The 24,628-nt window shown below is 38.6% G+C and overlaps 1 protein-coding gene across 3 annotated transcripts in view; it reads right to left on the reverse strand.

The window, feature by feature from the left end:
* PCDH15 (protocadherin related 15) overlaps positions 1–24,628 on the reverse strand; it is a 387,556-nt gene that overhangs the window by 81,337 nt on the left and 281,591 nt on the right. For all 3 annotated transcript variants that reach the window (XM_009275078.2, XM_009275076.2, XM_009275077.1), the window contains exons 21-22: positions 13,155–13,295; positions 10,771–10,883 (exon numbers count right to left, since the gene is read on the reverse strand). In XM_009275078.2, coding sequence (XP_009273353.1) covers positions 10,771–10,883; positions 13,155–13,295 — 254 coding nt within the window. The remainder of the gene's footprint in view (positions 1–10,770; positions 10,884–13,154; positions 13,296–24,628) is intronic.

Consider the following 24,628-nt stretch of genomic DNA (forward strand, 5'->3'; position numbering starts at 1 on the left):
TCCTTTTTATGTTACATTATCTATTATGTTGTTTTCTTTTTCTTCTGAAGGCATATAATTTGAACAAAAAACCTCATGACAGTGTCTACACAAAACCCACATTTCATCTGAAGCACACTTTCAGCATATTTTTTTAATGGAAATGGCCTTGTAACTTCCCCTCTGACATAGCTGAATTCAAAATGAATTGAAATCAATATCAATTAGCAAGCAGCTTTTGTGTTTGCTGTGAGAGGCTATAGAGGGAGTGGACAGAAAACTGCCACAGTAATTGTATTGATTTCATTTCCCTGATTTAACTAAGGTGATCAGGTTCAATGGGAGCAATGCATCAGCTGAATTAAAACATACAGCTGATCTCTTAAGAACATTTTGTTGAACTGTAGAGAAGTGAACTGGCAAAAGACAATGGTATTCAGCTGACAATATACTGTTCTTTATCCTGTACTACAAGCTCTAATAAGCTTTCTTTGGGGATAAGTTCATTATTTTCCAATTTTTGAATGACTAAGATGTACAACAGTGCCTTTTTTTTTTTCTTTGCAAGTGGCAGACATACTATTTGAAGCCTTTTTAGGGGACAGGCAAGGACATTTTTATGCAATAATTTTGCATTACTGGATGATAAATGCTGGTTATTTTTGTGACAAGACGTGACACTAGCAAAGCAGTGCAATCCAGTCCAAGCCACCCAGAGAAGGCTTAGAAAACCAACAGCATAGTGAAAGGGAAGGGTACTGCTGTGATTTCAACACATGATTAGGATTCAGAGCGTCTGAAGGTATTTTTGTTTGATGATGTTTGCAACACCTTATTGAGCCCCTGAGTGCAACTGCCAATATAGTCATTACCCTGCCAGCCACAGGCTTTGACCGTACCTGACAGTACATTTCTGTCACTGTCACCTGCATGGGATTGGCACGCCATTGCCTTACAGTCCAGTGCTGACTTATTAGAAATATTCTATATGAAACAGTTACTTTTTGAGCTTCTAAACAAAACACCTTCTCAAATAAGTAATTTCTAATATTCCTCCCCAATACATACATGCATGGGTATCCACGTACAATCAGTCACTGAATGTAAGAAGGCCCCATGCATTAACATGATAATCCACTTGCACCCCATAAATCTTAGGGTGAAATGGGATAAACAGCAATTAACACACACTTTAGCCACCTCAGCTGCAACTTAGTCTACCCATAGTCTTAATCTTTCCTCCTGAACACTTTCCTTTGCACAACCATTTTTGACCATGGCAAAATAAGTATATTTCTATACCAATGTTTCGTTCTTTCACATGGTATTTTTCTGTAACTGTCACAGCAATGTGCCATTTAAGTTGGTCGATCTTCACTTTAATGCTTTCACAGAAGTAGTAAATGGTATCTTGTTAGCATTCAGGATGGGATGGATACCAGGTGGGGCCCCCATCACTGCGATGCAACAAAAACCCTGTAGGATCCCCAGCCTCTGCGTGACACCACCCTATCTGCCCAAACCCTTCCTGAAAAGCCGTGGTGGGAAAAGAGGACATGAAGGCAGCAAAGTGTAGAAAAGGAGCAGCCTCAATCGCTTTGTGCCATGCTGAGATAAGATTGGTATCCAATGGCCTCGGATTTGGAAAGAACAAAGTAATTTAAAATTGACAAAATAGATGTTCAATAATGTGTCTTCTGTCCCACTCTTCTGATTTAGTTACCCCTGAACAAGTTTAAGATTTGCCTGTATTTCTTTGAGGCCTCTATTGCATTGCTTACTGCTTCAGTATGAAACCATGCCACAAAATGTGTTTGCCCCTCAGAAAAAAAAAAAAAAAGCAACCCCAAACTAGAAGAACAACAGGATTAAAATGAAGTCATTATTTATACACAAAAACACTGAAAAAGGATACAAATTGTAAAAGAATAATATCTTTTAATTTGCTATATCTCAAGTATCCGTATCTTGATCAGAGGGGGAAAAGGAGACTGAACACATACCAAATACATTGCAGGGCATAACTATTTTTAATGTCCAAAGTGAAATTTTAACTTTTCCTCTCTTCTTTCTGCTTCTTTTTTCCCTTTGCTAAACACGTCAGACTCTCATCTGTTTTTCAATTTGCCTGATATCCAACATGCTTTAAATTCACCATGAAACTTTTCTATCTCCAAAAGCACGAACATGAGATTTAATAAAAAATTAAATTTAAAGCCAGCAAACCCAGTAATAAATTGGAAAATTGGTTTAGTTTAATAGTGTGACGTGTATGTACTCTGAATTAGACACTTCAGTTGACTCTATTTTGTGGATTATATTTTAGTTCATGGAGGTCCATAAGCATACCTCAGAACTTAATTTTTTTTTTTAATTACATTGCTAAGATTCTTAGCTCAACTTGTCCAAATGTCATTTGGACCTCTCCTGATAAAATCGCCTCCCTACCTTCTCTCACATTACAGCTTCTTAAAGCGTTTTGGCCTTAGCTACTTTTAAATCTCAAGGTCATTTTACCTGAAGCTATTCCACCCTCTTCTATTTGAAACATGCTTATGAGCAGCTTACTCATTCCTGCACAGACTCTTTTCATTCGACTCCTCATGGGAAGTGACTTCATTTGGCTTTTTGTCCGTCTGATGCTTTGCATTAAAGAGAATTTATGTAAGCCATTAAAAACAATTTAATTTATATATTTTTCTGGAGAAAAGTCAAGTGTAGACAGAGCACTAGAGTGTCTAAAATGAAGCGAGCTAACAGTGAAGTTATATGGAAACTAAAATAGCTAATAAAAGCTCTACAAACAGAAACACTTAAATTGGTCTGGGTATGCAGCTGACTTTTTAAAATTGTGAAAAAAATGTACAAGTTTCTAACTGGTGCAGCAAAACTAAAAGTAAAGAAACGAGAGCAAGAAGTAAACATCATGATGGCAGCTCTTTTAATCCTTTCACCAACGCGTTTAGACTATCTTGGCTTCCTGTCCTTGCTCAAAAAAAGAAGGACCTAGCCACATTTTAGAGCAATAATTGAACAATTTCACAAATTCTCAGTTTCCAGTAAGTGCAACTGTAACAATCTGAACAGTTTGTCAGACAGTGATTCTTTTTTTCTGGAAAAGAATATTTTCTTCTTAATTAGATGTATTTTTCAAGCAGTTTATCTTCAAAGTGTCCTGAAAGGATTATGTATTCCTTACTGTACTTAATATCCTCACTTTCTGTCTCAATTCTCAAATTAGTTCAAGACATTCTGACCTTTTCATGGTATTTATCTCTAAAACAGATGACAAGGGAATCTGGACATTGTTACAGTGAACTCCTGTCATAACCTATTATTTTTTAAACCAAATGTCAACTTTTGTTCCCGTGAACTCTCTGTCATCAGGCATAATGCGTTTGTGTTATCCCACCAATCTTCCTAAATTAAAGCTAAGGATGAAGACATGAAAATTTCTGTCAGGATCACTACAGAAGCAAAAAGGAAAAAAAAATTCCCATCAAGCACAATGCAGGACACATTCACATACTTGAATTGCTCAGGCAGAGGGGTATCGATAGGATCAATTCTAAGACCAAGGATAACGCCGTGGCTTTGCGCTCTCATAACACACTGCCGAAAGCCAATAGGGTTTAATACTACAGTTGTGTATTATTTCTATTCCATATTCAGTCCCAGAGTGACTTAGTTCTATATTACATTAAACTGCAACATGGTGTTGAAAGCTCTGACCCTCATCCTCACCAAGCACAGGAAGGCAGATGCCCTGCACGGACCTGGACCCTGTGCTTACCTCTTCTGGTATAACCAGGTAACATGCAGCTAGATTTATTTCACCATCATATTTCATTGAAAAAAAAAATTACATAAAATTAGAATTTCCTTTTCATTTGGTAAAAAGAAGTAGAAGATTTTAATAAAATCCAATGTAGCACTACTAAACCAAGGAAAACCAGAAAAAAAGGGTGCTGCTTCTGCTACACTGTAATCATCTGCTAACTCGCTCATTTTTCAATGGCAAACCATGCTTCAGTATCTACTGTGGAAATAATTTAATTTCCTAACCTTTATAACCACATGCTAAAGCGTGCTTTCTTATTTTTTATTACAAAACAAAAAGTACCAGGAGAACACCACCATAAAACATCAATTCCAAAGGCAAATCACACATATTTTCCTGAAGCCAAGCTGCCACTGACATGTGAGGCAAATTAAAAATGCATGTTGGAACCTATGCATCATTCCTCTAGCTTCAGTTTGAGGAAAACATTGACTATTTTTCCCGCCACCTCAGAAGTGCTGCATCAAAAACTTTGCCAGTGGTATTTCACTCTTTTTCACGTCTTTCATTCATAAAATGTAAGAGTAAATTCCATTATGGGAAAGGTGGGAGAAGCAGTGTTAAGACCTGGATATCCTGGGAGAAGGATTACCCAAATGGATACTCTTAAAATCTACCATCACTAAACAAAACACTTTTGAGGGACAAAACTAAAATCCTGTGCACTCCTGTTACAAGAAGGGGGAAATGACCCCCTCACTGAGCAACTACTTAAAATGGCAGTGAGCTGTAATAGGAAGGAAAAAAGAAAACTTAAGTAAACAGAGGCTTAAAGAAATACAGCTCACGAGCTGCCTGATGAAAAACCAACTGCATCTAAGGCAGAAGTTTATATCCTGCCACTTTGGCACATGGTTTCATTTAGGAAGCATCTTGATCCCCTGAATAATGCCATTTTACTTATAGGAAACCAGTTATGACTTCTCAAAGCAACATGTCAGAGACAAGTAAGTAAGTCAGTAAGAAAATAGTTTTGGAAACCTCACTGTTTCCTACAACACAAAAATGGTCCCTCCCCCTCCAAATCCCTGATGTATATGGTTTGGGTTTTTTCCCCTGTTCTGCTCTTGGTTTGAACAAAGGACATTCTCAGCTGCTGTCCTCATTTCTGAACAGAACTTATCACTCCTGATTTTTTAAGACATGTATAGATCAACCTATTCCTCTCCCTGGAATAACTCATTTCTCTTAATACTTGTATTTCTCTCGCATGCACTGTAAAGAAGGATCACTGAATTAGTAGGATACTCATGATAAGAAAAGCACAGTTGCTTCTATGAGGCCTCAGACATTTGCAACATTGTGGATGCTGTTCTGTGCAAAACGGCACCTTTTTGAAGGAGGCACCGAATTAGAGAGATTTCAAATATGAAATACTACCCACACCCTCAAGGCTGCTGTGCAAGATTCCCCATTTCCTATTTCACAATGAGAATAACTGTTTGACTGAACAGCAGTAAACCAGAGAACTGGGAAAAGCCTCTTGGAATAACACTTCCAACTGACTCCTGATATGCTTCCATAATTTTGTTTTGTGAAATCCTATGATACGCAGCTATTTGCTTGGATGATATCTGCCTACAGTATTGACGGATTTAATTAAGTGGAAAACATTACATTGTATCTTCTACTGAGCAAGAGGTCCACGTGTCACAAAATCTCACTTTTTAACCAGAACACATTTTCACAGTAGAGTGTTGTTGCTAGTAGAGAAATAAAATGCCACACTACATTTACAGCAAGTAATAGCCTCAAATTTGCAACTTCACGTATTTCCTCACATATTGGAACCAAACTTCAGATTACCATACAACTGGACACATCTTTTCAAACAGGTTGGGGACCTATAATGCAATACTAACAGAAGCTAAGAGTTTCCAGTATTTTCCTTTTTCTGCTATGAAATGGCTGAACACCTGTTTAATGTGCCCACAGGCAATAATTAGAAACCAGTGACACTGATTTTGGTTAACATTTCATTTCCTGCTACAGCAGCACATTGCTATTAGCAATGACCTTCTAGTTGCAGAGGATGTGATATTTATTAATTAACAAAACAAGAAAAAGATCCCAAGTCCCTTTGAACTTTTACTTTTTTAAAATGAGAATGTACTCATAAAGAGGACAGGCCTGCTAAAAAAAATCTCTTTATATTCATCTGAGGTTCACTTCACATCCGGTTTTCACTGTTCCATAGCACTACTAATTATGATCTGTTAATTAAGAAATGGAAGTGCTGCCATTACCTTTTTGGAAGAAATGGAAACTTCTGGATCAATTACTTGCTCTGGAGTTCAATCAAGAGGTGATCTGGGTGGAGCCGTCAGGACAAGAGAAATAACAGCTTGGGAAAGAAGCACTCAAAACAGTTGATTTGATTTTCCCAAGCAAGTGATTTATTGCCAGAGACGTGGCTGTTTCGCCAGTACTAGGCAGAATGAGATCAAAGTCAGCATTAAAAACCTTAATAAACTGTGTGAATGGCCACAGCCTGTTTTGGGCAGCGATGCAGAAAGTCTCATGTGCTGTGTGCCTGCACCCCTTTCTTCATCATCTTGCTGTGCCCAGCACCCCCAGGCCCTTGCTCTCCAGGCTGTCACGTCGGCTGGAGAGAGGCAGTGGAAGTGGCAGCTCAGGCCTTGTCCATACACTGCTGACAACTGCCCCATGCGTCAGGTTCGGCGCTTGTGCCTCCCTCTGCCATCACTGCTTTGGAGAACCAGCAAGATCCGACTGACCGCCAACCACCCCGCAGGGAGATGCAGCGAGAAGAGCATCAGCAGCAGTGTCCTTCCCTGGCAGCAAAAGGTCAAGTGGGCTTAGTGGTGGACTAGCCATCTACAATTAAATGTCTGCATGTTATAGGCCTTTGATTCTTCTTGATTTTTGCCTCTTCACACTTTGCGTTGTTTTTGTGGAACAAGCAACCAATGCTTGGTTTGGAAAACACTTTATTTAGCAGGCACTGCTGCTGTCAGCTCTCTCAAAGTCATGTTTAATATCCATGACAAGGACAGACAAGGACCCAAGTAGAGAAGGATCCACATTGCTAATGCAGTTAAATTCTGCAGCTTCAGAACAAAGATCCGGGCTAGGAACACTGGGATAGCCTGTAGTACCAGCTGAAGTGCCGTGAAGGCAGTTGGGCTCACATCTAAGGATGCACTAGAGACAGATCTGTGGGACTTGCAGTGTATCGGTGTCCCCAGAAGATGGTCACGTGCAAGGAGCACTAGGCATGGATCATCTGGCCCTTATTAATTATGCTAATGGCCTGCAAGCGCCTGGGGTGGCATCTTCACAAGCTGCTGGACCAGATCATGCAGACCTGCTGGCTGATGCTGCTCTGCTTCTAACAGGGTGTGAGTGCGTGGAGGAGGAACGTCCAAAAGCATGCTGCACCCAGGCTGCTGGCATGCTTGGCCTTGACTTGCTAGTTCCCACCAGAAGAGTTGAATGGTTGCAGCAGATACCTTTCTGATGTACTTTAGCGGTCATCTACCTCAGTCATTAGGAAGAAACTATATTTTATCACTCACTTGTCATAAAGCAACTGCTCCATCTTGTATTTTATGGTTCTCAGAGCTCTTAGCTTCCCTTTGCTGCTTTATAGGTATAGCACAGCAGCATTTAGAAGTCTCCAGTATAATTTACAATCCAAACAAAGAAGGTGGGGGGGAAAAGAGACTAATTCATTTGCCCCAAATTATGGAATAATGCCAAGGGAAAGCCAGAGAATAAAATGCAAATCTCTGACTCTCATCTACTTGACTGCTGCCTCCTGTGGAAGTCACTTTAAGACATGGATAATAATCAATCAAAGCCTCCCTTAGTATGAACAGGACTCCAAGCAGAGACCCTAATGCACTGGTGTACTTCTGACAGAGCAGAGAGCTGCCACACCAACAGCTCAAGGCAGAGTTGCACTTTTATCTCCCTATCTGCCTAGCACGGCTATGCCTTTTTGATCATGCCATCTGGTCCCCTCTCTCCTATTTTCTGTATTTATTTCTGATTTGTAATACATGCTGCAACTGCGCAGGCAGCTTTATTCTGTAAAACTGTTCAACTGTGACCTTTTTCTAAATACACAGAAAGAAGTTTGTGAAGCAGCTAGAAAACAATGCTGGAATCATCCAGATTATGATAATTATGCAAGCAAAGATCAATACTAATCCACTCTAAAGCCACTAATTCTCAATCCTTCAGAAATTCTACTATCCACATCCAACAGTGTATCATTTTGCAAGCAACACCATTACTCTGTGCTGACATTTACCCTACAGATATACTATGTTAACTGAAAAATAAGGTTATATGAAACCTGCCAGTTTCAGCTTGCATCACTGTCAAGAAACCAAACACAAAGTGCAGTTTGCAGAGTGTGACAATCCCTGAAAACCTTAGGAATCAAAACTAGTCCTGCTCAAAAATGTTTGAGAGGGCCTCAGAGCTGAATCAGAAAGTTATGGGGTTATTTTCATTTAATTTCTGATGATGAAGAAAATGAGTAATTGCCTTTGCTGCCCCCAAAAAATTTTAAGAGTTTTTTTACGACAGGTGTGCATCAAAGAATTTACCAAGAATGGAGTAGCACTATTTCTTTGGAAAGAGAAACTAGCCTATTCAGCTTATCCTGATGAGTTCGCAAGGAGGAGAAGATAACGTGGGTTATTCAGTTGTCATCTAAGGGTATTAGGGGATATGAGCCGCTTTTCACTGTAAGCTTCCTTCACTGTAGTGAAATAAAGTTCCCATCTCCTGGGATAAAACTGGAGCTGAAGGTGGCCTCAGGAAGCATGAGCTCAGTTCATTTTTCAGCAGCAATGCAAACTCTGCCTGTGCTTCTGAACCTTAAAGTCTCTTCTCACAATCCTGCAAACAAGACACTGTGTTCGTTGACGTGAGAACTGCAAGATACCTCTTCTACATCGCAGAGGTGGACCACACTGTGCTCCAAGTCGTCCTGAGGCTGGACTCATGCTGTATTTGGCCTCAGCAGTTTAGCTCTGTGGCTGCATTGTAGCCTCTCCCAAAACACACTGCTTGGGATCACATTTGTCACCAGGCAAGATTCAAGGACAAGCTCCTTAAAGGTGAAGGCCATTCGGAATAAAGTGATAAAAGAAAGAGGAAACAAAGTGCATTACTAAGTATGCCCCTAGCAGTGAAGAGTCTCTTTAGTGGCTCCAGTCCTCTGGCTGGCTCCTGAGGCTAGGTAAATTATCTTTTGTAATTTACCCAAAATGTGGAGTACCTTGGAAAGGTCTCATATTTTCATGTCCTTCTGTTAAACATAGCTACACATATTTTTTTCCTCACAGCTATGCATATAGGACCTGTTCACTTTTTTCTTGAAAATAGTAACACAGAAGGTTAAGTCTATTACAGAAAGGCGTTAAATATTATTCAGAAATTGCATGCACTGACACGATATCTGAAATCACAGTAACAAATGGAAACACTTTTATTTAAAGGACTACCTTTTGCTACATTACCTAAACTACACTTCATACATTTGAAGATATCTAATAAAATATAAGGAGCAGCAGGAATAATCTCTCTCAAGAAAAATCCTTCAGCAAAGGATTATCATTTGCACTATCATTAAATGTAAAGTTTGTAATTTTGCACTATTCCTTCAGATTTTGTAATTGTTTCAAGACTAAATACAAAATTAGTAGAGGACTGGCAGTATTTTGCTATTTTTCATTGCTTTAAGGTATTGCTTCAAAATGCTAGTATTCTCATCATGAGGAAAAATAGAATGCACATCATGAATTTTTGTCTAAACTCCTTAAAATAGCTGGGCAAGTCCTCTCATTAGGATCTACTGAAGCCAGTAATATTACATCCAATTTCTGTTTTCTGATTTCCTGCAGTACTTTGTTTTGAAAATATATGTACAAACCTCATTATATTCTGATGCTGATTATGTCGCTACATTGGAATCAAGAGCACATATTGCAGCAAGGCTGTAACTTCTTGATATCGGGAGGCTGGTTGCATTGATCCTATCACTTCCTATTATTATATAGATGTCAAACTGTTTATGAACGCATTCTCTGTAACAAAATTTAACAAGCTAATCAGCCTGTGCACCACTTTTTTTTTTTTACTGAATTTTAATAAAATGGGGTTGATTTTATTAAATTGTCAGAGGGTAAACTTTATCAAATTATGACTCTTGTAGTAATAATAACTATCATCTGCGCTTCTAATGTCAAAGAGGTCGAGTCTGAATTCTCTTGTACAGGATCAAAACACACTCAGACAGACTGGAGGAAACAACCTAGAGTCCCGGTGATCCCAGCTACAATTTCAATGCACAAAATTTTTTGTTTATCCACGACTGACATTTTCAACAGCTTCTGAGAGGACAATTTCAAACAAACCTCTCCTCACTGTCATTGCCACCTACAGCCCAAATCTTTTCAGCTGAAGACAACCTGTTAAGATGGTAAAATTGCACCACTATCTGATATGATTAGGGAATGGCTGGCTGCCAAATAACTTGTGGCTAAGAGAAAGAAGCAACTCTAAAGTATTTTGCCACCCTCACTTTGTCAAAGGGAAGTGCTGCAAAAAAGTCCTGCATGTAATTTTACACAGTCGTGCTTCTGGTGGACTTGAGTGCTGACTGCTCTCTCCTCAGAGCAGCATTCAATTTGTTTCCTAAAGAAGAGTTAACATCAGTAAATATGTTATCAGCTTGAAGTACACAAGGTTTTTTTGGTGCTTTGGTTCAAACCTTATTTTTGTGTCTTATTTCCTTCCGTGAACCAAAGTGAACAGCAGAAGGTACAAAAGTTGAGGTATATGCAGAGGCAGCACTTCCACACACTGACAAGAGTATTTTCGTAGCCCACATATCTCAGACTAGCATTCAAACAGGAACTTATTTCAACTTAAAAAATAACAGTTGTAATGTGAATGAATAAATGCTTTACCTGTATTCATCCTGCGTAAACCGTGGAATTACTGAAGGCTGCAGTACAGCAATTTCTACGGTAGTGGTGTTGAACTTCACAGGATCTCCATCATCATACGCAATGACCACTAGCTATAAACAATACAGAAAATCACCCTCTTAGTATAGGCAAGAACATTTTTTATGTTGACTTGCAACAATACTTCTTGTTATTTTCAGGATCTAACAAGTCAGATGAGATTTTCTTTCACTGCAAATCATACATTGTATAAGAACAAAACATAGAGGAAAAAGGTGACAGCCATCCACAAGTTGAACCTTCTGCTACAAAATTTACAGAAACACAGTAAACTGGAATTCAAATACAACAGTCTTCTACAAATACCCCTCCAAAACAAGCTGCCAGCTTCAAGGACATTTTTCAGGGGATTCCCTTCACATCTAATCACAGACTGTCCTTACTCAGAACTCCAGAATCAATTTCAACTTCTTTAACGGTATATAGTTCAATTCTACATTTATGCAATGGAATATTTTTTATTGAAAAACCACCTACAACTCCCGATAAAACGGAAAAAGTGCTAGGTAAGAATTCTGTGTTGCTGACATTAATATTTAAAACTGAGGTCTGATATCAAACCAAAAAAATTAACATTACCTCCCCTCCAAAAAAATCCTCTTAGAAAAGAGATCTTTGGTACGCTAAAACATGGACAAGACCAGACCACCTTCTCCAAAGGCGGCGTATTATAAAGCTTTTGCTTATCTGATCTTTACTCATGTCTATTTATTTAATCTGTGCTTGTCTGCTGGGACAAATAGGTTCACCTGTTTTCAGCTTTCATATGAAGGTAAGCTATCTGCTAGCAAAAGGATGAGAGACCAGCCCACTGAAGATGGAGTAATGGACAGTTTTCCAGTTTCCTCTCTCTCTAAATTTGTCCTTATTTCATGGAGCAGGTCAGCACCTCATTCTAGCAAAGGGTTTTCAACTCATTTCTGCGAGTCCAAGCTATTCTCAAATTAGGTCGTTGAAGAGCTGGCTTAAAACAAAAGAAGGCATTTTTTCAGCCAATATATTAGGGAACTCACCAGTGCAAGATATCGTAATTGCAGAAAGTATGAGTATGTTAAAAATGGACTGGAAAAAATCACAGAAGATTCAGTGGCAGATACAACCCAATGGTCTAGATGTAAATACCAACTCAAAGTCTCCAGTGATTTCTGGAGTCTTTTCTGTGCTTCTTCCCTAAGCATCCATATTTTCTGAAAAGTAATGCTCTGCTAAATTTACCATTGGTCTGCCCTAATATAGAGCAGTCTTCATATAGAAATGTAGCTCCATGTCCATGTGTACATCACCTGCGTGTTATGTATCACAGCTTCAGAAAACAGCCACACAAAATAATTACTGAGAAGTAAAAATAAAAAGTGCAACAACAGAAAAGCTACACTCCAGTGATGTTAACCAAGAGACAATTCTCTTCCCCTTTGAGTTTCACTACGTTAGTTAAAAACTAAAAAGAACTCAAATTAGCACTGTCCTAAATTCCTAAAACAGCAACAGCATTTCATTGCTACTCAAGCTGACAGTAGTGCTTGACAGGACACTCAGAAGAGGAAAACAGTGGACAGCTTTATTCCTTATAATGGAAAAGTATGCAAATAAACCTCTCTTTAATCCTCATTTCAAAAATTAACTGAAAGAAGAAACAAAACACACCTTAATGACCGTACAGAAGGTGGGCAGTTTCCAAGTAGGGAAATTACACAGAAACCCCCACATATTATAGATACATTTTTTTTTGCTTACTGACACACTTCAATTTTCATTTTTAACTACCCCCTCCACTCACGGATTTAAGAGGGGAGATCTGTCTCAATGATTTTGATTAAAATCATAACTTACTCCACACTAACTACACTTGAGACTCTTCAGGAACAATAACAACGCAACAGTAATTTAAGTCTCCTCAAAGCCAATGTTTTTACATTACAGCACTTGTGAACAGGAAGTCCCAAGCTATCCAACTGTGCAGTAACTTTCTTTACAAGATATCTCGCCATTCTTACAAAGTTCTCACAAAATTGCTACGCTGACAGCCCTGTTGAAAACAAAGAGATCAGCAAGGTAACTTTCAAAAACTGAGGTTTCCTTCAGCTGCCTCTCTGTTTCTTCTGCCCTCCTAACAGTAGCAATCACATCCATTCAAAATGTTTCTGAAATCAAAAAGGCACGAAACATGTGCCAGGAAGAAATTAAGGAAATAAAGAAACAAACAAAATAAAAATTTCAGATCTTTCTATGCAATATAAAGCAACACAGAGAAACACGAAGATAAAAGGAACTCCATCAAATGCAGGCAACGTTTACTGACAATATACAGCTATATGAGTTCATACCTTAAACACTGTACTTGGCTCTTCATTTAGGTTTACTCGGGTTACTACACGTCCTGAGTTTTCATCCACATCAAAAATGCTGGCACTGTAAGGAAACTGGACAACATCTACTTTGTATCGGACTCGACTTGCTGGTGTGCCCTGTAAGGCAAAAACAAAGCAACTTGCATATTTTTGTATTTTTACACATCTCATGAAGTTAGTAAAGGATTAAAATGCAACATTGGTAAACAGACCACCACAAACAAAACTTGCAGTTTGCCTTCCTCAGAACTGGGTTTGTTACTAAGCATCCCCCCCGCCTCCTCGCAGAATATCTTACAGTGACATCTGAGAGGTCCAGTAAGAAAAATGACCAGAGGTTTGGAAAGAAGAGAGCTGAAGAACTCCTCTACATAAATACAGACAGAAGCAGTGGTCTGTTTTATAACTACTGAAATTTTTAAATAACAGAAGATGGGCACGGCTTAAGGTTAGTTAATACACCTTTCAAAAATATTTTAACATATTATAAAAACTCCTTTGAAGTTCAAGAAACTTCTAAATACTCTAAAAACTCCAACACTTATTCAGCTTGCCCTGAAAGTTACAGTGTCTTGTTGCTGAAGATGGGAAGATGTGTGTTATATTATTTTCTGAAAAGTCAGACTATACTCCTGCATATAGGACAGTGCAGCCTATGTGACATTCACACGCTTCTCTTTTAGAGAAAACAGAATGAAAACAGCAGCAGATTGCCTGGGCAAACCCACCATGCAGCCTAAATGAACTTTTTTACATACAAATCAAACAGCAGCATCTGAAGGTTTTACTTTTCACCAAAGCCGAGTGATGAAGAACTAATACATTTCAAAATCCTCATCTCTAAGAAGTAAAACACAGAGATTATAGGGCCTGCAGTGCTTCCAAATACATTTCAACACACGCTCTTTCTGTGGCTGAACTGTACAGGTCTCGCAATTTTGGCACAACCATCTAAAAGCTCACATCCATGCCTTCCTCATTGAAGAGGTGAGCCTGCCCCGCTCTGCAGGGCTGAGATGGTCACAAGTTGCTTGTGTGAAGTGACCGGACACCTGTGGCCCTCCCCACCTGTAACAGAGGGCTTCTCCCTCTCAGCAGGAGGCTGAGCATTACCAATGCCACTTACTATTAGGTATCAGAGCTGGCTCTAAGCACAACATCAGAAAACAAAAAGGAGAATATATTTGTCATATCAGTGGTAACAGAAAATGCAGTTTTGCAAACGGATTAGTAGCTCCGTAACAAACCCTCCCCACTGTTCAAACCCTCTTTCAATGACAAGGAACAGGCACAGACAGCCCATGCGCGTGTCACAAATTGTCTGCATGCATCTGCACCCAGAAATACCAAATTAAAAGGGGAATCAGAAGAGGCATTACCAGAGAGTATAGTAGATGAATTTTTCAGATCAGTAACTCAGCATTTTCTAATAGGAGGCTATTTACCCGATTTAACTGTTTTAACACTAACTGCCTGAATAAATAACATTTATTGTGAAGAATGAAGATTCTTAAAGTATCCATTATATTCCAATGATCCCATTCCAGCAGTCACCCTCCAGGGACCTTCAGAGGACGTGGAGTAACACCGTGCCTGTAAGCACAGCCTAACAGGCAGCTGCTCCCACGTCAGAGAGACGGGAGGGCCCTGGCAGCTTGCGCCAACCTGTGTGATGCTAACCAAGTCTCAAAAAGCAAAATGGGTGGCAATGCTTGTCCCTGGGATCTCCACAGTTCCCTGTTAGCACCCCAGGCCCTGCTGCAACAGCCGCTTTCCCACCTGTGCCCTGAGGAGCTTCTCTGCTAGCAGCAGGATGATTTCTGGCACCCATCTAACTTAAAAGCAGCAGACACTTCTGGCAGGAATCGCCCAACCTCTTTTCAGATGAGATTAATTGTACCATCAACTTGTTACAAAGGTTGTCTGGAGACATTAAATTTTAACAGGTTACTTCCGTTCTCAGTGAGTGCCCCTTCAACAGTATTGATAGTAATCCATTGTTTTCAAAGATTGAAAGGTGACGTAGCAGCAGGTTCCTAAGGCAGTGAAGCCAGTACAAATATAAACTATGTACTGGAGAGCTGTAAGAAAAAGGGGCATCAAAGAAGGTGTTTAAAGCAAAGAAAGAGGGGTTTTTGCACACTGATGTCTGAATAACTATTTTTCAGCAGACCAAAGTCTGTGTTATCTGGATATGTAGACACTTGGGACATTTCACAAAATTCAAACTAGGTTATTTGCTAAATATATTTAGGAGTAGATTCAGAGAAGCACTTAGAAACTCAAGGTCCTATCATCGGTATGATTTCAGTTTCTTGATGCGTCTGAGTCTAGACCTCAGATTTGGTTTTGACCTTTACATTGTATTTAAACAGACAAAATATTAGAGCCCACAGTTTCATTAATAGTGAACTGGTAATTTTCATCTGTATTCAATAACATGGTATAAAGCAGCTTTGCTGTTATTGAGAATATATTCAGTGTACCATGTCAGCTACTAACTACAAGGAAACAGGAAATTTACTTTCGTAAACAGCAATAGAAACAGCTGCAAAAGTGGTTTAAGCTCACTATATCATATCAACATTTTGTTGATACAATGAAAGTGCACTAAAATGCTCAGTCAAAATACATAGTCAAAACTAAAAACTTTACTTGAATGGATCTAACACAGGTATTTTACATCATGCTAATGCATGCTACAGAGCTGTATAACATGGTGTCAGATTTTGCCATATTAACTTCTGATGAGTAGTAGGACTGTTCAATGAAGGCTTTCCCACGTGTGCCCTGAGGAGCTTCTCTGCTAGCAGCAGGATGATTTCTGGCACCCATCTAACTTAAAAGCAGCAGACACTTCTGGCAGGAATCGCCCAACCTCTTTTCAGATGAGATTAATTGTACCATCAACTTGTTACAAAGGTTGTCTGGAGACATTAAATTTTAACAGGTTACTTCCGTTCTCAGTGAGTGCCCCTTCAACAGTATTGATAGTAATCCATTGTTTTCAAAGATTGAAAGGTGACGTAGCAGCAGGTTCCTAAGGCAGTGAAGCCAGTACAAATATAAACTATGTACTGGAGAGCTGTAAGAAAAAGGGGCATCAAAGAAGGTGTTTAAAGCAAAGAAAGAGGGGTTTTTGCACACTGATGTCTGAATAACTATTTTTCAGCAGACCAAAGTCTGTGTTATCTGGATATGTAGACACTTGGGACATTTCACAAAATTCAAACTAGGTTATTTGCTAAATATATTTAGGAGTAGATTCAGAGAAGCACTTAGAAACTCAAGGTCCTATCATCGGTATGATTTCAGTTTCTTGATGCGTCTGAGTCTAGACCTCAGATTTGGTTTTGACCTTCACTTTGTATTTAAACAGACAAAATATTAGAGCCCACAGTTTCATTAATAGTGAACTGGTAATTTTCATCTGTATTCAATAACATGGTATAAAGCAGCTTTGCTGTTATTGAGAATATATTCAGTGTACCATGTCAGCTACTAACTACAAGGAAACAGGAAATTTACTTTCGTAAACAGCAATAGAAACAGCTGCAAAAGTGGTTTAAGCTCACTATATCATATCAACATTTTGTTGATACAATGAAAGTGCACTAAAATGCTCAGTCAAAATACATAGTCAAAACTAAAAACTTTACTTGAATGGATCTAACACAGGTATTTTACATCATGCTAATGCATGCTACAGAGCTGTATAACATGGTGTCAGATTTTGCCATATTAACTTCTGATGAGTAGTAGGACTGTTCAATGAAGAAACCATACTTTGATGTGAGAAAAGTGACCCTTCAGCGAAGAATATTTATTTGAATTAAAAATTATAGGTAGCTTGTAAGAATTTAATTGATGGTATCAATTTTACAGCTATTACAAGAACAAGAATACTTAAGTCTAGCACTAAAAGAGTAAGACAGAGGTCAAGGCAGCCAGGCCACCTCAACCTTCCTCCCCATGCATAAACCTGTGCACGTAATACCTTGCACATAAAGAGAAGTGAGACGGGGCTGGATGCAACCGAGTCATTCACAGAGTTTCTGGGGAGACTTTCACAGCTGCTCCTCTGGATGATTTTAACTGCAGCAGCGATGAGGCCATTGCCTCTTTGAGCCCTCCAAGGAAATCCAGCCCAGGAAGGGTTTATTAGCCAGTACACTGCTCCAGTGCCGCTGGCAAGCCAGCACCTTTAACAATTCAGAACTGGGCCTGCCAGATGTATTTTGGTGTTTAGTGAAGTAATATATGAAAGACCATGTTAACAGTTAAAAGTATTTTATGGGACCATGCACATTAAAGAGTGCAAATCCTTGAAAACATGAGAAATTTCAGAGATCATAGCATAACAAAGGTGATTATACAACTTCCCCCCGGCATTCTCTGAATCAGTCATTTTTCTTCAACATTATAATTAAGAGGAAATTACCTGCTGAAATCCACTCTATTTGGTTTCAGAGAAATGGTCCTCACATTCTCTTGGAAGACTAAAAGCTATCATCATTAAACCTGCACACAGTAGGTAATTTGTTACTAAATAAACAAAAATCTTATCACGTTATTGTTCCTGATATGACTATCAAGTACACTTTTCTCCTGTCATTTCTGAAAATAACAAAACAGGGATTTATTTTTTATTTACTATATTTTGGCACCAATGTAATTAGACAAATCTCCAGAGAGATTTCCCAGGGAAATCTATTTAGAAGCAAGTTTTAATTATCTCAAATATTAATCATCTTTCGCCTCTGTTCTAAATTAATTTAGATGCATTCCTGTGTCTACAGCAAAACTCGAATATAGCAGATAATATTCTCAAATAAACCATAGAGCAAGGATTGTACTTGGCAGGAACCATGTTCATTCTCTCAAACCAAAGTTTTCCTCAGAGTTCAAGACAAATATGAAACTGAGATCTAAAGCTCATCCGGCTTCAATTATTTCTTTTATTGCTGCATAATTCCTTAAGTTTCCATTTGCTCTGGGGAAATGACATTCACTTGTGACACAGCTGACAGGTATGAAAATGTCCCCAACATTTACGTTAGATGATCAGGCTGCACACAGAGGCCCTGGGCAAAGAGGCCGTGGAGGGTGCACAAGTGCACTGTCAAGATAACTCTCAACAGGCATAGATAGGTTGCAGGGAAATTGTAATGCAATAAAGCCAGGAAAAATGGTGAGAAGTGTGACACAACAATAACAATTCAAAAGGAAGCTGGGAATCATTACTTCCACTTTCCAAATGGGTAACAGACATACAAACCCAGAATGATCTGGCCCAGGAAAGAGCAGGAAAAAAATGCATTTCGCTTTCCTTTGCAGTCTACTCCTGAAGATCCCAGATGCGCATCTGGTAAATGACCTGGATTTTACCCCAAGTACCAGTACGGAATAGTGGCATAATGAATACAAACTTATTTACCAAGTCTCTTTGTACTCAATGCTACTTTCTGACTGAAGTCAGAAAAATTCTGAGGGTATCATAGATAAAATGTGAAGCTGGTAAGGAGTTTAATAAATTATCTCCATCTGTAGATTTCAACGCAAATCTGAATGATTTGCATTGTGAAGAGTTCACTAAGGCAAATTTTGTAAAGTTCATTCTATGAAAAAAATTGGAAAGTGATGCTAAAAGCAAAATTTACAGGTGGCTGCACATGTTCTTTGTAACATGCTCAAAGGAAAGTATCCATTAAAGGCGGGGCAGACCAGAGAGTAGGCAAATTATTTTGGTGGGTCTTATACCAGCTACGGGTTGTGAATGGTGCACTCAAGTATATTCACCCTAAATTCATTTATATAAACCCTAAAATTTGAAGGATTTTATTCTTTAGTATGTAACTCAACAAGAGGGCCTGAAATTCTGAACTACTAGATCTGGAAATTCTGAATTATTAACTTTAACAAGCTGAACACAAAAAGAACATAAACTTTTAAAGCCATGAGATAAAATTACTTTAAGAACTCATTGAATTTGCAGCATGTTTCCCATATACAAATCTCCAGCAGACACTATGAAATCCAACAGTAATAGTTTTTAAAAGATCAAGCCCTGGACTGCCTGAAAATGCTTTCATCTCCAATTAAATATATGTGAAATCGCTAATTAAGTATCTGTTAGCATCTTACTTTTAGTAGGTGCCTGTAAAACAATAAGGACAATTACTCTCAATTTGACAAAAGGGCTCCATTGAACAAAAACCTTACAAGGTGTTACAAGATTGGATAAACCATTAAATTAGATGTTCTGGAGCTCTGGAAGCTGGCTGCTCGTTAAAATTAGTGTTCTGCATCTGTTTCTATTGACATTTCAAATCAACAAAATCAGAATATGCAGGGGAATTGCCCACAGAAGAAATACACCGGCTTTTACAGTGATAAACCATACAAAAAAAAGGCATACACAGGAAAAGCAAACATCTCAAGTTATAACAATCTGTGCAATATTCACCTTCTGATAAACAAAGCAAGCAAACTAAGCATCTATCAAATAGCTCATGTTGCTCTCCTTTCAAAATATTTGGAGGGTTAAGAGCTTTGATAACAGTCATAATCATCTGGCATCTTTCTTCACCACGCCACTTCAATAAAGCATAAACTGTTCACAATGAAGAAAACTCTTCTTCTCTCCAAGGATGATCTCAGGTGTCCTTGAATAACTTAGGTATGTGTACAGCCATCTGTATAGACCTGCTGAACATAATCACTGGTAGGCCCTTTGCCAAGCAAAAAAGCAACCACCATTCAAATCCCTTCACATGCAATTGTCTCATTTAAAATACAGATTTGTAAACTTTGGTACATAACAGGAAATAAACCAGGTTTAAAGCTCTTTCTCATCACCAAAACCTTCCCAGCCTTGAGGCTGATGAAGTTTGACCTCTAAAGTTTCAGAGCAAACCACTGCTCTGCTGTGCATTTGGTTTGATCATTCCACAGAGCCACAAGAGTTCTTCTGCTTTCCTTTCTCTTGCTCCCAAAGCGACTGTCCCTGTCATTTTAATTCAGATTATACATGAGCTTGTGTAGGAAACAAAGATACCGTGCCTTTTTTTTTTGGTCTTGTACAATATGGGTTAGCATTTATTTTTAGTTTAAGTTAAATTGAAACCCAAGACAGAGAATGGAAAAGCAGCAAGAGGGAGGCAGTTTAAAAGCAACTTCAGCTGTGTCTCCGTACAGCTGCTGAGTGCAGAAGTGGTGACTCACCCAGATGGCCCAAGTGGTGTCTAGACACTCGTTCCATGTGTTTTCACTTGCCACTCCTGAAGCATTTTAACAAGCTCTGCTTTTGGGCAGGCCACTTGTCATTCTTTGAGAGCTAAGCTCTCAAACTGAGCACTGAGAGCGGAAATATTATAAACAGTCCTGAGGACTCTTCTCAGCATCTGATCGACGTCGAATTGAGGGATTTATGTATCTGTACCAATCCTGATACAGGCTTCAGATTTCTTCAGCTACAAAGGATCATCTATTTGCCCAAAGAATACATGGCAATAGATGCTGGCTGGGGATACTGAAGACTGTGCTAATAAAATTCAGAAATGTCAGTAAGAGAGTCAGACATTGACTTCATCCAGGCTTTGGGGACTCCAGGTATCTCTCCCTGTAAAGACTTGAAAATATCTCAGAGAAACCAAAGCTGTGTACATTTGCGTTAGCTAAAGCAAAGCAGCAGTTAAAAATATTTTTTTTTTCTATAGGATATTATCACATCTACCTTAGTTGCTAGAAGCACTTCTTTGACACCTCCAGCAGAGATGCAGTGTTTCTGTGGTTTCCCAGCCACACAAAACCCTTGCAAAGTTATGCACCTCACACAGGACACCTGCTTGCACCTTTCACCATTTTTGACTTCAACACAAAAGAGTCAGTGGGGAAACTAAACTCAAATAGGGTCAATGGAGTTCTTCCAGGAAACAAAGCAAGGCATTTAATAGTGGGAAAAAAATGTATTTCTCACTTAGTTTTATCATATTTCTGTCTGGGATTACTCAGACACCCATTTATACTGTGTATACAGCAAGTCAAACCCACTTGGGACTCACTGGAGCAACTTTGGCAACACAAATACAGCAAAGCCTGTTTGAGTGACTCTGCACACCTGGTGCTCAAGAAGTCCGAGCACGTTTTGGAGACACAGCTTCACTGTGCAGGGCTCCAGACTTGCCCTGAACATGACACTTAACCATGATGTCCAACAGCCTAAACTAATCCACTCCTGGATACTAAGAAACCCCAGATAAACAAAGTCCTTAACCTCCAGCTGAACAACACTTCTGGAAAGAAAACTCAAGATGATATGTGAGGGAGACCCCTGACACACAACTGTCTCTGCTGTTTCCCACTTACACGGTGCAGCCTCCTAACACTGTTATCACCCTTTTAGATCAGTTTGCACAGTGGCTGTGATGCCTCACCTGTCTGCTTCTTCACAGTGACCCCCCCCACAAACAGTACAACTTTTCTCAAATGGTCTAAAAGCTACCTCCCTCTCTTCTTTCAGATCTCTACACAACAAAATATGTTGAATACATGAGTACTTATACCTTAAAGGGACTATTCAAATGCTAAACAGAAAATGTGCTCAACTCTCTCAACAATTTCAATTGTGATGTTTGTAAAATTGACAATTTTGATTTTACTAAGGTATACCCAGTTATTTAGAAAGAATTGAAGCTGTACTCAAGTTTTTTCTTGGCAGCCATGGTTACATGGCTCTAGTCTATTACCATAATTCACTCTGGCTCCCTTGGACTGTTCTTGTTGCTTTCTGCTTAGTATTTTCTTACCCTTTACATGCAGCGTGTCTGGAATTAGATGTAAGCTCTTCTGGGAAAGACAGGGTGAGCAACTAATAGCATGTACTAAGTAATTTGAAAAGTCAGATACCATATAACTATTTTTAAACTGTAGAAAAATATACTGAGGATTGTTCCAATAAACCAAAGGACAATATGTTGATTTACGATATTCCATGAAACACATGTAAATCAATATTTACCAGATTTCAATTACCAGAATGGTATTTCAAATTAAGAGTGTTTTTAACAAACGTAAAAGTAAATTCTGAAACATAATTTATGTTCTCAGTCACTGCAAAAAAGTGAATTCAAACTGGAAAAGAAAGGAAAGGAGAAACTGGTAAGAACTTAAACTGACATTTGCTCAAGACAGCCCTTCAAATCCTGCTCTGGCCTTTAGTGAAAAGCACTGGTTTCTATGTTTTAATTGACATTTCACTAAGGACCTGAAGGAATAACTTATCAGAGATCTCTTAAGCCTTCAGGCCAAGATTTTTTTGACCACTTTGAAATCCACAGATCAAAATAAAAACATAACAAAATACCTACTTGGGAGCATTTGAATCTAGCATAGATAATTTTTGTTTTGAATTAGTAAGTGTTAACAGTAACCAGAAATCCATGGATTTTTGCAACCAAACCAATTCTATTATTAACAGTTGCATTCTAACGATGGCTAAATGTTTTAGGCATCAGGTTTGCAAAGTTAAATTACAAAAATTACACATCTACATCCCAACTTCATTCACACATATACACATTCATACATGTAAGATACACTGAGTTGCAAATAATTTACTGCATGGAGATTTGATGAGGGAAGTTTTTTAAAGAAAAACAATAAGATAACCTTTAACGTACATCTCCAATAAATTAATCAAACAGTACTTCATTTAAGAGTAAAAGCTCACTCTTACTTCCTGTGACTGTTTTTGGAAGCGTATCGTAGTCACTCATGGCACTTCCATATCTATATGCTATAAGTTTCTAAATCACTTAGAAAATACACTGCTACTGTAAACCAGAAAACTCTATGCCACAAGTCTCTTCCAACCTCTCATCTTTCACCTACGTTACTTCTTGTACCCATGCCACCCTCACTGACAATTTAATGCTTGCATTTATATTTATGACTTGTCCTGTAGAAGTCAAAAGCTGCAGATAAATTATCTTTTCTCAGGAACATCACTGAATGAGCACTTCCACAGTCAAAAAGTAACACAGTAGGTAAAATACCTGCAATCCTTTGCTACAGATGATGATTTATTAAGGTTGACTTCAGTGGTATGAAATTTTTTTCTACCACTTACATGCCTGTCACTGCTGCTGTCACCTTTGCTGTTGAGGGACTAGGAGGAACAACAGGGCAACACCACAGTAGCCCCAGTCCAGCAGCTCAGAGGAGGAACGGGCTGAGGATGGTGACTATGGGGTGAAATGGAGAGCCAAACTCCACTGACACCATTCACCACCGCCTTCCTACCCCGAACATGCTCTTCCGCTGTTGGAAAATTCAAATTTGCCTTATCTGCAGAGAAATCACATGCAGGTGCTGAGCATTTCAATTTGAATTCTCATCCCATCCACATTAATTTGACAATGCAGAGCAAGGTTGGGATTTGCTGAAGACAGTGGGCAGTCTCTGAAGAGCTGATTAGGTCTGAAAAGCTTTTATTGCAGACGATGAAAAAAATCTAGCTTGACTTTTATTCTGGGCTGAGTTTAATGTTGACAGGGGAATAGCCTACATTACTTGGAAAATGACAACAGAAAAATTCAGGCTTGGATACTTCAAATTAGTTAGGCTCTTATTGGACCTGCCCTGATAATCAGGCATATTTTAAAGCCACAATTATTTTCTTAATAGATAAGTATTTCTTTTCCTCAACTGATAAAATAGATGTATTGGTACTGTGCGAATAAGATTCCACCAGGTTAAGAAACCCAAAACAAACAACTAAAACATTGATAACGATAACGAAGAATATTCTTTCCCTTAAGGCAAGTTTAGAGGAAGGTACTCTTACTGAACAGAGAAAAGGTGGTGTGTTTTTTAAAACAATTTCTGGTGAATTCATATCAAATACTTTGTGACACCACTTAATATCAAAGCCAGCTCCAAATAAACAGAGATTTGCCTGTAGCCCAAAATATCAAAACAGGTTGGCTCAGTCAGGAAAAGAAACAAAGCCATTCATGTCTGATAGTTTTCTCTATCTTCTTTTTTATTTTAAAAGTAAAAACTATTAGCCATTAGTTTGAAATAAAATACCAACTTTCAAAAACTATTTTAAAAGCTTTCCTCCATAGTTGGCTTTTATGACTATTGTATTCATTAAATGCCTAAGGGTAACTTAATTTTTAAGTCTTCGTAAAAATCAAAGAAATGCAACAGTTGATTTCAAAGAACATTATCTTAACATTACTGTCATATGCATTTATGCCTGTCATAATGGTAATAAACAGGATCCCACATTCAGTGATTTTGATCTCTCTCTCATGCATGTGCATTGATTTCTCCACAGAAGTAGAAGTGATCCCCACATCTTTCAAATATAAAACACTCAAAACCATATAAAAGAAATCCATATAAATACGTGAGGTAATCACAAGAAAGGAATCTGGGAGACT

This window comes from Aptenodytes forsteri, unplaced genomic scaffold (assembly GCF_000699145.1).
Source record: "Aptenodytes forsteri isolate BGI_AS27 unplaced genomic scaffold, ASM69914v1 Scaffold320, whole genome shotgun sequence".
NCBI lineage: Eukaryota > Metazoa > Chordata > Aves > Sphenisciformes > Spheniscidae > Aptenodytes > Aptenodytes forsteri.